Below are 13,590 nucleotides of genomic sequence, written 5' to 3'. Positions count from 1 at the left end.
AAACCCCTCCCACTGTTCCATGTTGTTAAAATGCTGTTACAATGTTACCTAATCCGCAGTCTGGTTTAACACGCGTGTTCCCGGCGCCCCTGGGATACACGTGGTATGTGCGACGTATGTATTATTGTCACGATGCTCGGCCTCGTGACAGCGGGGACCGCGTGTGGGCAGCCGGGGGGGGGGGGGGACGCACGACAAGCCCACAGAGATGGGGAAGACAGGGGTGGGGGAGGAGAGGATGGGGGCTGGAGAAGAGAGAGACACACAGCAGGAGAGAGAGGGAGAGTCCGAGACAGCAGGAGAGAGAGACAGCAAGAGAGAGATATAGAGAGGGAGAGACAGCAGGAGAGAGGGAGAGCGAGAGACAGCAGGAGAGAGAGACAGCAAGAGAGAGATATAGAGAGGGAGAGACAGCAGGAGAGAGGGAGAGCGAGAGACAGCAGGAGAGAGACACATAGAGAGCAAGCAAGCGAGAGAGGGAGACAGAAGGAGAGAGGGAGGAGCGAGAGACATCACTCACCCGGCCTCCCTCCCGCTCCAAGGAGGTTAATATGTTACTAACACGGATCCGGCCCGAGGCAGAAGAAGCAGAATACATCCCAGCGTGTGTTACATGCATATAATAAATATATATAATAAATACAGTCAACCAGGTCCAGAGGTTGGGCTCCGCTCTGACATCTCTACTGGGCTGCCGTGCCCTGTGTTGCCCCCCCCCGGGCAGGGCTGGAACAGAAGTCTCTTTATGAGACGCGATCTGAACGAGCTGCAAGTCACGTAAAGCACCGAGACTTCAGAATTTCAGCAGTAAGGGGGGCCGAGGCTGGACAGAAAGTGCCCCTTGCTCTGGCTATTGAGGGGGGGAACGGGGGGGGGGGCGTTGGGGTAGAAAGAGGAGGGCATCTGGCACCGGCGGGTGAAAGGGAAATCACGGCTAACGATAAAAGGTTTTTTTTTTATCCTACAAATAACTTTATTGGAAATGAAATGAAGTCACCGATCCCGGGAGCTTTTAATGGACCCCAAAAGTGGACCCCCCCCCCCAAACAACCCTATTCACTAAACACGAAGGAGGGCAGCCGCTACACCCAGCTGATTTATTTTTTCTATTGGGACTCTACGGAGTCCTGCACCAGTTATTAAACCCCACATATCAACTAATAGAGATCAGGTGCAATAATGTGTCCCCGGGGGCCCCCGCAACCAATCAGGACAGCTAATGGGATCCTGAATTTGCTCTCTAGGCAGTCCTGACTAAATCGGGTTATCGGGCAGCTATGCTAGAATTTTTTTTTTTAAGCCCACTTTTTAAATGTAATTTTTTTGTAATTTGGCGGATTTTGTTGGTTTGAGGGACGCTTTAAACCATCCCCCCCCCCCCCCCCCCCGCTAGGCGTAATCCCGAGACACGGTCACGTTCTTCCCGTCATATTCGTCGGTGGAAAGGCAGCGCAGGAAGAAGTGGCCGAGGTCGTGGACGGAGATCATTTTTCCTCCCCGACTTTCCACGCTCACCGTGTAGTCACCAGTGAAGGGTTTGCCGGCTGCGAAAAACGAGAACAAAACCCGAGAATCTGGTAAAATTTACAAAAATGCCATAAAATAAATATTCCTCTTTTTAAACGGCCAGAAACCAGCCGTGGATCTCTGTCGCCCCCTGAAGGTCAGACCTGGAACTACAGGAAAAATAAATATCTGCTAATGCCCCCAATCTTCTGCCCCCTACCCACCCCCGCCTTTACTAGTATGGCCCCCGTCACTGGTTCCTCAGTGACTTAGTCCACCAAGCCCTTTCTCACGTGGCACTGGCCTTCTTCTCACCCAATGACCACGATAGGGTGATGACATCGGCCATTTTTTTTCCGGGACCTGTATATTTTACATATTGCTGCCCCCTGCAGTATGTGGGTGAGGGGGTATTAACTCATGAGGCTCACCATCAATGTGGGGAGGAAGCACAGCCACGTAGTCCAGGCCGGACTCCTTTAGAACCTGCTGCATCCGTATGTGGTCCTCGGTGACCGGCAGCATCGGGGGAGGGATCTTCGAGACGTCCCAAAACAGGAAGGCTGAGACGGGGAGGAAAAAAATCAAAAACCTATGAATTACAAACACGCAGGGGGGGCATTTCACTGGGGCAGATAATACGCATGTGATGTCATCATTTAAACGATAGTGCCCCTTTATTTATAACGAGCACAGTGCAGCATGGTTATCTGAACCCGCGATAAACACCGGCCGCCCCCCGCGTACTCACACGACATGCAGGCCACCACCTTGCGGATCCCCTGGCCCTTCATGGCCTCCACGATGATCCGCGTTCCTTCTGACATCATAGTCGTCGGCGCTTCAAACAAAAAGAGACCGAAATCGTGTTAATGCAATGCTGAGAGTAGATGGATCCTACAAAGGACCGTTCTGAGTGCCAAGTCCAATAAATACACCTTGTGTTACAGTAATATAACCCCCCAGCACTGTATACAGTAATATAACCCCCCCCCGGCGCTGTATACAGTAATATAACCCCCCAGCGCTGTATACAGTAATATAACCCCCCAGCGCTGTATACAGTAATATAACCCCCAGCTCTGTATACAGTAATATAACCCCCCAGCGCTGTATACAGTAATATAACCCCCAGCTCTGTATACAGTAATATAACCCCAGCGCTGTATACAGTAATATAACCCCAGCGCTGTATACAGTAATATAACCCCCTGCGCTGTATACAGTAATATAACCCCCAGCGCTGTATACAGTAATATAACCCCCCAGCGCTGTATACAGTAATATAACCCCCAGCGCTGTACACAGTAATATAACCCCCCAGCGCTGTATACAGTAATATAACCCCCAGCGCTGTATACAGTAATATAACCCCCAGTGCTGTATACAGTAATATAACCCCAGCGCTGTATACAGTAATATAACCCCAGCGCTGTATACAGTAATATAACCCCCCAGCGCTGTATACAGTAATATAACCCCAGCGCTGTATACAGTAATATAACCCCCAGCGCTGTATACAGTAATATAACCCCCCAGCGCTGTATACAGTAATATAACCCCCAGCTCTGTATACAGTAATATAACCCCCCAGCGCTGTATACAGTAATATAACCCCCCAGCGCTGTATACAGTAATATAACCCCCAGCTCTGTATACAGTAATATAACCCCCCAGCTCTGTATACAGTAATATAACCCCCCAGCGCTGTATACAGTAATATAACCCCCCGCACTGTATACAGTAATATAACCCCCCGCGCTGTATACAGTAATATAACCCCCAGCGCTGTATACAGTAATATAACCCCCAGCGCTGTATACAGTAATATAACCCCCAGCGCTGTATACAGTAATATAACCCCCCAGCGCTGTATACAGTAATATAACCCCCAGCGCTGTATACAGTAATATAACCCCCAGCGCTGTATACAGTAATATAACCCCCCGCACTGTATACCGTCGGTTGCATTGACAAAAACCTGGTTTTAACTTTTTATCTGCAGACCTAGAGGCTGCCATTGCGGTCAGTCATGTGATTAAGTCATGTGACCGAGCCATTCTATTGTTCCCCGCAGGCAGTATGATAAGGAGTCGCGGTGTTTAGTAGATCGGGGATCAGATAACAGAGCGAGAATCATACAAACGGCTGAAGACATTATATTATGGGGGCAAAAACGACAACTGGGGTAAAAAAGCAAACAGCCATATTGTTGAAAAGGTATTTTTAATCTGATATGGGAGGCGAGTTGATGGGGGATCCGTTTTAAGCTCCTTCTCTCAGTCACCTCCGAGTCTGGATGTGGATTGGGTGACGGCGCCACCCTCTGGTAGCAAACTTTTAAAAGTTGTCTTATGACCCTAGCAACCAACAACCATTCCAACGGTTGCTATGGAGATGAAGAAAAGTAGACTATTTGATCTGTACATTGTACTACACAAATAAAGAGGGATCTATACAAATGCGCAGCGCAATATGGGGGGTTATTAGACCGGGGAGGGGGGGTAATAAGAATAGGGAGGGGGCAGGAGCCATGGGTTTAGTCACCAAGATCATTGCGGGTCCCGAGGATGATGAGCGCCGCGTCCTGCCCCTCCACCGCCTTCCCGACGTCCTGCTTGTTCAGCACGTCCCCGACAACCACTCTCGCTGGCTTCCGGTCCGGAGGGAGACGTGACCGGTCTCTGACCAGGACGGTGACGTTATACCCTGCAACAAGAAGCAGACGTTTCGATGCCCACCGCCCAACACCTCCAGCCGGGGCTATGCGCCCCATCGCGGGGTATCAGTGTGACAAGAAGAAGAAGAACAACAGGGTTTATTTATTACCCCGTTTAATTTATAAAGCCGTTTCTATACACATTATCGGGGCTTTTAGGGCCGTAGAACCCTGCGATCCCCTCATACCCAGCAAACATTCTGACCTCCTAGAAAAGAGGGGCATCGGGTAAAGGAGGGCTAGCACCCTCTGATCAAGGGGCAGGTGAAGCCAAGTGGGCCCTTTACCCCCCTTGTACCTAACACACACACACACACGTACACTAAACACATACAAACTCATGCTGCGCACAAACACACAAACACACCAACACATCCATACATACATACATGCTCACTCCATCCATCCCTCACTCACGCTCACGCGCTCCATGCCATCCTCCCTCTCATTTCTTCCTGCCTGGCAATTGAGCCCCCTGTCCCAGAGAGAGAGGGGCATCAGAGGGACTGGGTTAGCTAAACAGGGACACCTGGCAGGTATGGGGCGATGTTGTGTCATGCATGAGGCGGCGTGGAGGGGGTCCGGGGCTGGGGGGTTATCTGCAGCGCCTTTTACTTTCACAGCCGGCCAGCGAGGATAAGAGCGACAGCGATGGCTGCGGAGATAAGATTCGCAAACAGAGCAACTTGGAATGGTTAAAAAAACGCTTACTCCGCAAATACAGGGTTAAGATAAGCAGAAAGAAAGGGACTGTCCAAGAAAATCTGGGATTGTTGGCAACTATGAATGGCCGGGGTGGTTATGGAACTTGCGGTTGCCCCTGCAGGTTCCCAATTTACTAAAAATCCCAGAAATTCGTTGCTTGATACATAAAGGAGAGGTGATGATTATCGGGGGGGGGTTACAGGAAGACCCTTAAACCCCCTCCGGGTGTCTTGATTTGAGTGGTTGGGGTATTAATGTCCAGTGGGGTTAATCATTACCCCGCGGAGGGTGGAGAGGTGAAGCTTTATCTCAGCGCTGCACCCGGGAGGACATGACTCGGCAGACAGATTCTGGCCAGATCTAAGCAGCGGCCGCTTCTTACCCCTCGGGGGGGGGGGGTATTTATCCACAAAAGAGGGGGCTGGCAACAGTCACACACCCCCTCCCCCAAGATACCCCACCTATAGCAGGTGAAGAAAAGCAGGCGTCAGTAACTGAAGAGATTCGCACCTGGTCAGCCCCTGGACGCTCAGTAAAAGTATTGGATCTGCTGCAAGGATCCAGGCAAGGGGGAAAAGACATGGAAAGTAAACCAACACAAAAGGCTTCACATGATGTAATGGAGAGGGTTATAGGGAGGGGTATATGGGGTAATGGGAGGGGTTATACTGCGTAATGGGAGGGGTTATACGGATACAGTTTGCACGAAGGTCTCCGCACCCAGACAGGAGACGCAGCCCCCCGAATCCCCTGCTGTTGGGCAGCGATATCCCGGTTACCGTAATCACGATAAGTTACGTTACCTCTACATTCAGGCCAATGGGGCAGCACCCGCCCCGCACCAATGGGGCAGATAATCCCGCTAGGTGCCCCAGGTCAAGGCTGCCCACTGAGTAGATGACCCCTGTAAGCAGCCCAGTTACCCCGCATGGGGCAGCTGCTGCAGAATGCCTTCCACTTCCACCACTAGATTGCAAGCTCTTCGGGAAACCGTCTCGATTTACCCCACGTTTCCTAATTCTGAGTTACCCAAGATCTACACCGTTAACCCTTTCATAACTTGACTGTACCCCCTCCTGGCCACCGATTCCAACCCAGTACCTGCGTCCAGAGCTTGTGCCAGGGTGGCCTGGCCGGTCATGCCAGTGGCCCCGAAAATAACAATGTTTTTGGGGGACATGGTGCCTGCGCGGAGTGAAGCGCTTTCTGCCCCGAGTGTCTATTTCACGCCAGTTAACACGACTCCTCCCCAAAACTAGGCGGGCCCCGGGAGCACATTAACCCCTGCCTGCCTGTCTCCAGATAATTCAGTCTGCCTGCCCCTGCCTCAGCGTTAACCCTTTCAGTGGCACCTGGGTGCGTCTGGACCTGTGAATCTGCCTCACCGGACTGCTGATTTGGACCGGAGCGGCTGCCCCTCTTGGTCCGGTCGCCCGGTTCCCATAACAAGTACACTCCGGGCTAAAATATCCGGCTCGTTTCATAAAATCCCCGTCCTGCAGCTCTTTAGAGAACGCGCTGGCCGAGGCGTGAATTCATTCTACCTCTAATAGAAACAAAAACCACAACAGGGAGAAAGAGACGTTTAATTAGGGTGCATTTTACTTAATATTAATTATAACGTAAAAGACGGATAGTCCAACTAATTGGGTCTCCGAGCTGGTCGTGGTGGTGGTCACGAAGAGTTACCCTTCAGCACTCAGGAGGGGAAAACCCCCTAGGGGGGGATACCCCGGGGGGAGCGACATGGAACCTTATATCAATGAAATACACGTAAATAGTTAAAATGTTATTAAAAGCACATAAACGTGCTTTACGGATACCCCGCTGTTGCGTGTTTATAAGGCTGGCATTGATGTTGAGATATTTTTTGTTACCAAATTCCTTTATAATTAAGAGCGCTGCACTTAATGGCCTTTTATGCCTGGGGCAGGTGGAATTGGGGCATTTGTGGGTCCAGAAATCAGAAATTTTGCAATAAATAATAATAATAATAATTGTTACTGTGTAAAATTAACTCTAACGTGACCATAATAGAATTAAGGTCTGATTTTTGATAGGATAATCACCCTGATCATTGCCCCTGCCATGGTGCCAATGCGTGCCCTACTGCCAGGACTTCTGCGCTTGCGCATTAGTAGCGGGCCAATGTTCTGAGCTCTAAAAACATAAAATGTAACCCAGCTTCAGAAGTCTATGTTGTTCGCATCAGAGGCCATATTCATGTCTTTCTCTATTGTGTATAAATACATGTTGTTATCCTTGACAATCTTCGCCGATTGCTCCACCTGCTTGGCGAAAAAAAAAATACATTAAAAAGTCACTTTGTATTTTGTCTCTAGTGTTTTGTGCTCACATGCGCCATCTTTTTTGACCTGTAAATTGTGTCGGTCCAGTATTCCGATCGCCCTCTGCTGGCGGGCCCTGGGCGCAGTGCGCATGCGCAGCCGGATGGTCCATGGGATGCAGTGAAGGGGATGCAGCATCCTTCTCCCCGTTAATCGGCTTCATTAATTCTACCGCCAGGATTTCGGGCGCGGAGCCGGGTAAGCGGTCGGTGGGGGAGGGGGGTTCTGGTGTCACACGGTGCGACCTCTCCGTGCAGAGCTGGGGAGTGAGGGGCTGGCAGCGCCCGGCCTAACCTACTGGCGTCCTGCCCCTGTCATGGGGTGCAGTGTGGGGCCTGGGGGGCAGGAGACAATGCAGGGTGGGGGTATCAGTGATAATAATAATACTGGGTGGGGTATTGGTGATATTAATTATACTGGGTTAGGGTATCAGTGGTATTATTAAAGCAGGGTGGGGGTATTAGTGGTATTAATAATACAGGGTGGGGGTATCAGTGTTATTAATAATACAGGGTGGGGGTATCAGTGATAATAATAATGCAGGGTGGGGTATCAGTGTTATTAATAATACAGGGTGGGGGTATCAGTGTAATAAATAATACAGGGTGGGGGTATCAGTGATATTAATAATACAGGGTGGGGGTATCAGTGATAATAATAATGCAGGGTGGGGGTATCAGTGATGATAATAATGCAGGGTGGGGGTATCAGTGGTATTAATAATGCAGGGTGGGGGTATCAGTGGTATTAATAATGCAGGGTGGGTAATTTCTGTAATAATTTGCGTCTCCTGCCCTCACACCGGCCGCCTGAACCAATCAGCATTCAGTAATTTAACAATAGGCACGAGATAACCTACCGGGGAGGAATAATTATGCAGATCCTGAGAACAGGACAGTCAGAAAGTTAACGGGACAGTCTAGAGTCCCACCGGGAGGCCGCCTGTCCCTGGTGGCCGGGGGGGTTATTGAAACCGCACAGCGAGGGTACACTGCCATCTGTATGCCATTATTTATATATCAAAAAACAGATGGAATAAGTATCTTGTGATAATACCTTTTTTATTTGGACTAACAGAATTTTGGAATGACGAGCTCTTCTCCCTTTCTCCTCCCGAAAGCTTTTCATTCCAAAATTCTGTTAGTCCAAATAAAAAAGGTATTATCACAAGATACTTATTCCATCTGTTTTTTGATATTGACTCCACTGGACTAATACGGCTACAACCTCTACTCTATTATTTATATATATATACAGCGCCGTTTTATGCTGCAGCGTATATCTGATTGTACAGCCAGGGTACACTGCCCCGCACCCCGCGTCTCTCACACGCCCCACTGGTTTCGTGTTGTTTCTCTCTGCAGGGAAGACGCGGGACGATGCCGGTCGGCGGATCAAACATTAGTGTCAGGTATACCGACGGCACCCAACGCGTCTCAAGTGTTTACATTAAAGAGTTACCCCGACCCGTACCCCGCTTCGTACACAGATCTGTACCCCGCTCCGTACCCCGCTCCCCGATCCGTACCCCGCTCCCCGATCCGTACCCCGCTTCGTACACAGATCCGTACCCCGCTCCCGATCCGTACCCCGCTCCCCGATCCGTACCCCGCTCCGTACCCCGCTCCCCGCTCCGTACCCCGCTCCCCGCTCCGTACCCCGCTCCCCGATCTGTACCCCGCTCCGTACCCCGATCCCCACTCTGTACCCCGCTCTGTCGGATCTTCCCCTCCCCCGCTGGGTGTTTCTGCTCACTGGCTTCGTTTCTCATTACGTTTAGTTAAAGTTGATTGAATTGGACGTCATGGAGGTGCAGACGCCCCCCAATAACAACAGCCGGTGGGGTCCCGGAGAGCACCCCTGGGATGAGCCGGTGGCCGCGGGGAAGCTGTTCGAATGTTCGAGGATTAAGGCTCTGGCAGGTAAATATTCCTGAGGGGCTCACAGACCCCCAAACCGCGGCGTAACAATCATGGACGCAGAGGTCGCAAGCGCCCCCCCCCCGAGGAGCGACCGTCCCCCCCCACCCCGAGGAGCGACCGTCCCTTTAAATGCCGCCAGCTGCCGGTTAGCGGCACAGAGAGTGCAGAGATCTCCTCTCCCTGATCCAGCTTGCAGGAAGTGACATCACAACCATAAAAATACATCAAATATTTACAAAAAAATATCTAAATAGCTATTATTTATTTCAAATAACTTCATTAAAAGTAAATAAAAATATTGAAAACAAAATACTCTGTGCCCCCCCCGCAGACGAACGCGACGCTGTCCAGAAAAAGACGTTCACCAAATGGATGAATTCTCACCTGTCCAAAGTGCCGTGCCGCGTGAACGACCTTTACACCGACCTCCGCGACGGCTACATCATCACCAAGCTGCTGGAAGCGCTGTCTGGGGAGCAGCTGGTGAGTGCGGGGGCCGTGGGGGCCAAGAGACGAAAAGTTACAACAAGAGACCGGAATCTAACACTAGAGGGTCAGAGACTGAGATGGAACGGAAGGGAGTTTTACTTTACTGAGAGGGTGGTGGATAAGTGGAACAGCCTCCCAGCAGAGGTGGTAGAGGGTAATACAGTGAGGGTATTAAGCATGCATGGGATAGACATACGGCTCCTGAATCTAAGACGAGACCGACGACTGATTAAGGTTTGAGTCGTTACAGCAGGAGAAACGGGCGACTAGACGGGGGCCGGATGGGGCCGGGATATACAGTATGTCTGATGTCCTGGGTTAGTGGCTGCTGTGCTGCTCTCACCCACTAGGTGGCGATATGTTGCCAGTGATGAATTATTTTACTACGTTTAGCACCTTGGACAGAGTCTCCGGCACACGCTGGATTTCCCTTTAACACCAAACTGCCGCCGTGTATCAGTGTGCAGAGTGTGGCGCGGAGTAGCAGTGTATGCGTGTGCCACTGTGTATGAGTGTGCGTGTGCTGTGGAGTAGCCGCGCGGGTGTCGCGGTGTAGCCGCGCGGGCTGTCGGTGTGTAGCGGTGTAGCGGTGTAGCCGCGCGGGGTGTCGCGGTGTAGCCGCGCGGGATGTCGCCGTGTAGCGGTGTAGCCGCGCGGGCTGTCGGTGTGTAGCGGTGTAGCGGTGTAGCCGCGCGGGGTGTCGCGGTGTAGCCGCGCGGGATGTCGCCGTGTAGCGGTGTAGCCGCGCGGGCTGTCGGTGTGTAGCGGTGTAGCGGTGTAGCCGCGCGGGGTGTCGCGGTGTAGCCGCGCGGGCTGTCGGTGTGTAGCGGTGTCGCGGTGTAGCCGCGCGGGCTGTCGGTGTGTAGCGGTGTAGCGGTGTAGCCGCGCGGGGTGTCGCGGTGTAGCCGCGCGGGATGTCGCCGTGTAGCGGTGTAGCCGCGCGGGGTGTCGCGGTGTAGCCACGGTGTAGTAGCGTTTGCGGTGCGCCGCGTGTTTTGGGCGTCACGCTGTTCTCTCCCTCCAGCCCAAGCCGACGCGCGGCCGGATGCGGATTCACTCTCTGGAGAACGTGGATAAAGCGCTGCAGTTCCTGAAGGAGCAGAGAGTCCATCTGGAGAACGTCGGCTCCCACGATATCGTCGACGGGAATCACCGCCTGACGCTCGGCCTCATCTGGACCATCATTCTGCGCTTCCAGGTCAGTCCCTTCCTGGGCTCCCCCCCCCCTGACACCCTCTCTCACTCTCACACTCACTCTCAATGTCTCCACTTCCGCGTCTGTGTCCTTTTCTGCAGCTCCGCTTCTTCCTTTGCCTCTTCCTGTCTTTCTTCTGTGTTCTTTCATCGTCCGCTCCTCCCCGCCATCCGCTCCGTTAACCAGGACTCCCTGAGCACTTCTGCAAAAGGGCGGAGCCTCTGTGCACACCCTCGCCCCTGATTGGTTGGGCGGGAATGTAGGGCGAGATTCAGTGAGTGAATGAGAGTGCGAGAGTGAATGTACTTAGCACAGTTTGACTCAGCTGAGGCAGCTCAGAGCTCTCGTGGCCCTCGGGTGCCAGTAACTCTCGCCTCTCCAGATCCAGGTGATAAAGATAGAAACGGAAGACAATCACGAGACGCGGTCCGCCAAGGATGCCCTCCTCCTGTGGTGCCAGATGAAAACTGCGGGGTGAGTGTCCGGGCTTCGGGGGTAATTCCATCTAACGGGGGGTGTCACCGGGGGGCAACAAGCTGGACTGCTGTTCGTTTCATCTCTCCAGGTACCCCGCGGTGAACATCCAGAACTTTACCACCAGCTGGAGGGACGGGCTGGCGTTCAGCGCTCTCATTCACAGACACAGGTACCGAGCGCCCCCCGCAGGGACGCAAGACTGGGCACAGCCTGACCGGCCCCCCGACAGCCTGACCCCCGAAAAGCCACACGCCGTTTACAGACTTTTTGTATAAATTCTTTGCAGATATTTATTATTCTGTATGATTTGCTGAAGGGCTCAGAGCTCAGTAATCACTCTTATTATTTGCCCCGGTGATTCCCCTTACCTAGATACCCCCATAGGGGTATATATTAACTGTATGTGTATGTGATCTAGGGGAGATCACCGGAGCGATCTCTGGTGGGGGGGTCGCCTCTCCTCTCTGTTGATAAATCAAAGATTTCTTCTTTACTTCTTCGCGTTCTTTATGTCCGCAGACCGGATATCATCGATTTCAACAAACTGACCAAATCTAACGCGGCGTACAACCTCCAGCACGCGTTCAACACGGCGGAGCAGCAGCTCGGCCTCACCAAACTGCTGGATCCGGAAGGTGAGCCCGGCCCCCGCGGACAGACGCCGTCACACACGTGTGGAGCAGCCGCGTGGCTGTCTCTCTCTGTCGCTGGTGGAGACGATCACACATATATATATATATATATACTGTATATGAGGAATTCTGCAGCCCTGCCCCCAACTTTAATATTCAGGGGCAATTGGGGGGGTTCCAGACCACCGGAGAGAGTAATGATTAGTGTCCAGTATCCATGGAAACCACACAGAAACTCATTACCCCAGAAGCTACTGGCAGCAAAGCGGGGGTTAACATGGATCTGTCACCTATAGCGAACAATGCGGATAGATGTCCCCCTACCTGTCATGGAAGCAATCGCGATACCTCCCCTCTGCCGAGTCCTGCGCCAGTTATACAGCAGATAACAGAGCGATACAAAACTGAGCAGCCAATCAGGAGCGAGAGATGACTGCGAAGTATCGCATGTATTCTGTGAAGTCGGATGTATACACACGTGATTTCTCGTTGTGTTACACGGTTCTCTCTCGTTAACCCTGCGGTGACAGGCCCTTCTTGTCCGTTCACAGATGTCAACATGGACAACCCGGACGAAAAATCCATCATCACGTACGTGGTGTCTTTCTACCACTACTTCTCAAAGATGAAAGCCTTGGCCGTGGAGGGCAAGCGCATCGGAAAGGTGATTGTCCGATATTTTACGGGGATTTTTGGGCGCAGCCGCGCATGCACGGGACAGAGATGCGCTGCTGGTGGGACTTGGTACATGCCAGCCCCAGCACGAAAGTTCCAGGGAGTTTAATGAGACGCCCCGACACGCGTTGATTTAAATGGGAGCGCTTCCCTCCTGCTTATTGGCTGCTTCAAGCAGCCAACAGTGCTGTGTAAAACAGCGACATGCAGTGGGTGGGGCGCTACAGCTCTGGAGCTGCAGCTTCCATGAAAAGTAAGTGATTTATTGTAAAGTACAATAAATGGGGGGGCTGCACGGGACCCCGGTGTGTCCCTTTAACGCGGGATTGTGAGGCTCATTCACACAAACTGTATCACTCATACTCCCAGCTGATTGGTGGGGAATCCCCCCCCCTTTCAGGATCAGCCCCCCCCCCCCTAAATTAAATCTGACGATCCCTCCGGTCCCCTGACGTATTTGGTGAAAAGCCTCTAATTATTAATCCATCCAGGTGCTGGACAAGGCCATCGAGATAGAGCGAGACATTAAGCGCTACGAGGCTCTGGCGTCCGACCTCCTCGGCTGGATCGAGAAGACCATAGAGGTCATCACCAACCAGAAGTTTGCCAACTCCCTGCTTGGCGTCCAGCAGCAGCTCCAGGCTTTCACCACATACTGCACCACGGAAAAGCCCTGCAAGTGAGTCGGCCTCGTCGTAACGGGGGGCATCTAGCGTTGGACTATGTGTCGGAGGCGTGGGTGACCGCCAAGCCTTATTGTTCATGGCAACTGCCCCCTGGTGGCAGGGTGCCACAGCCGGGCTTTGGGGTAGGATCAGCGGTGGGACCAGGATGGGTGGGAGACAGATTGACCAAGCAATGGGAAGAAGGGGGCAGATGAGCCCAAAGGGCAATGGAGAGCTATGGCGGTGGTTATGGCCAG

The 13,590-nt window shown here is 52.3% G+C and overlaps 2 protein-coding genes across 2 annotated transcripts in view; one reads left to right on the top strand and one right to left on the bottom strand.

The window, feature by feature from the left end:
* Positions 1–1,389: 1,389 nt before the first annotated feature.
* LOC149273471 (flavin reductase (NADPH)-like) lies at positions 1,390–6,110 on the bottom strand. The gene is made up of 5 exons (XM_089506272.1): positions 6,032–6,110; positions 4,054–4,215; positions 2,258–2,347; positions 1,938–2,069; positions 1,390–1,544 (listed from the first exon to the last, which is right to left on the bottom strand). The coding sequence occupies exons 1-5, from the start codon at positions 6,108–6,110 to the stop codon at positions 1,390–1,392; spliced, it is 618 nt and encodes a 205-aa protein (XP_089362398.1).
* Positions 6,111–8,657: 2,547 nt separating this feature from the next.
* The window catches only part of LOC149273470 (spectrin beta chain, non-erythrocytic 4-like), a 29,689-nt gene continuing 24,756 nt past the window's right edge, over positions 8,658–13,590 (top strand). The window contains exons 1-9 of the mRNA XM_089506244.1: positions 8,658–8,951; positions 9,059–9,200; positions 9,532–9,683; positions 10,714–10,887; positions 11,267–11,358; positions 11,450–11,530; positions 11,881–11,996; positions 12,545–12,657; positions 13,160–13,347. Of these exons, the coding sequence (XP_089362370.1) occupies positions 8,658–8,951; positions 9,059–9,200; positions 9,532–9,683; positions 10,714–10,887; positions 11,267–11,358; positions 11,450–11,530; positions 11,881–11,996; positions 12,545–12,657; positions 13,160–13,347 (1,352 nt within the window). The remainder of the gene's footprint in view (positions 8,952–9,058; positions 9,201–9,531; positions 9,684–10,713; positions 10,888–11,266; positions 11,359–11,449; positions 11,531–11,880; positions 11,997–12,544; positions 12,658–13,159; positions 13,348–13,590) is intronic.

Source organism: Sceloporus occidentalis, unplaced genomic scaffold, assembly GCF_023333645.1.
Source record: "Sceloporus occidentalis isolate IW3139 unplaced genomic scaffold, rSceOcc1.0.p SCAF_373, whole genome shotgun sequence".
Classification (NCBI taxonomy): domain Eukaryota; kingdom Metazoa; phylum Chordata; class Lepidosauria; order Squamata; family Phrynosomatidae; genus Sceloporus; species Sceloporus occidentalis.
This window is presented reverse-complemented; position numbering and strand designations above follow the sequence as displayed.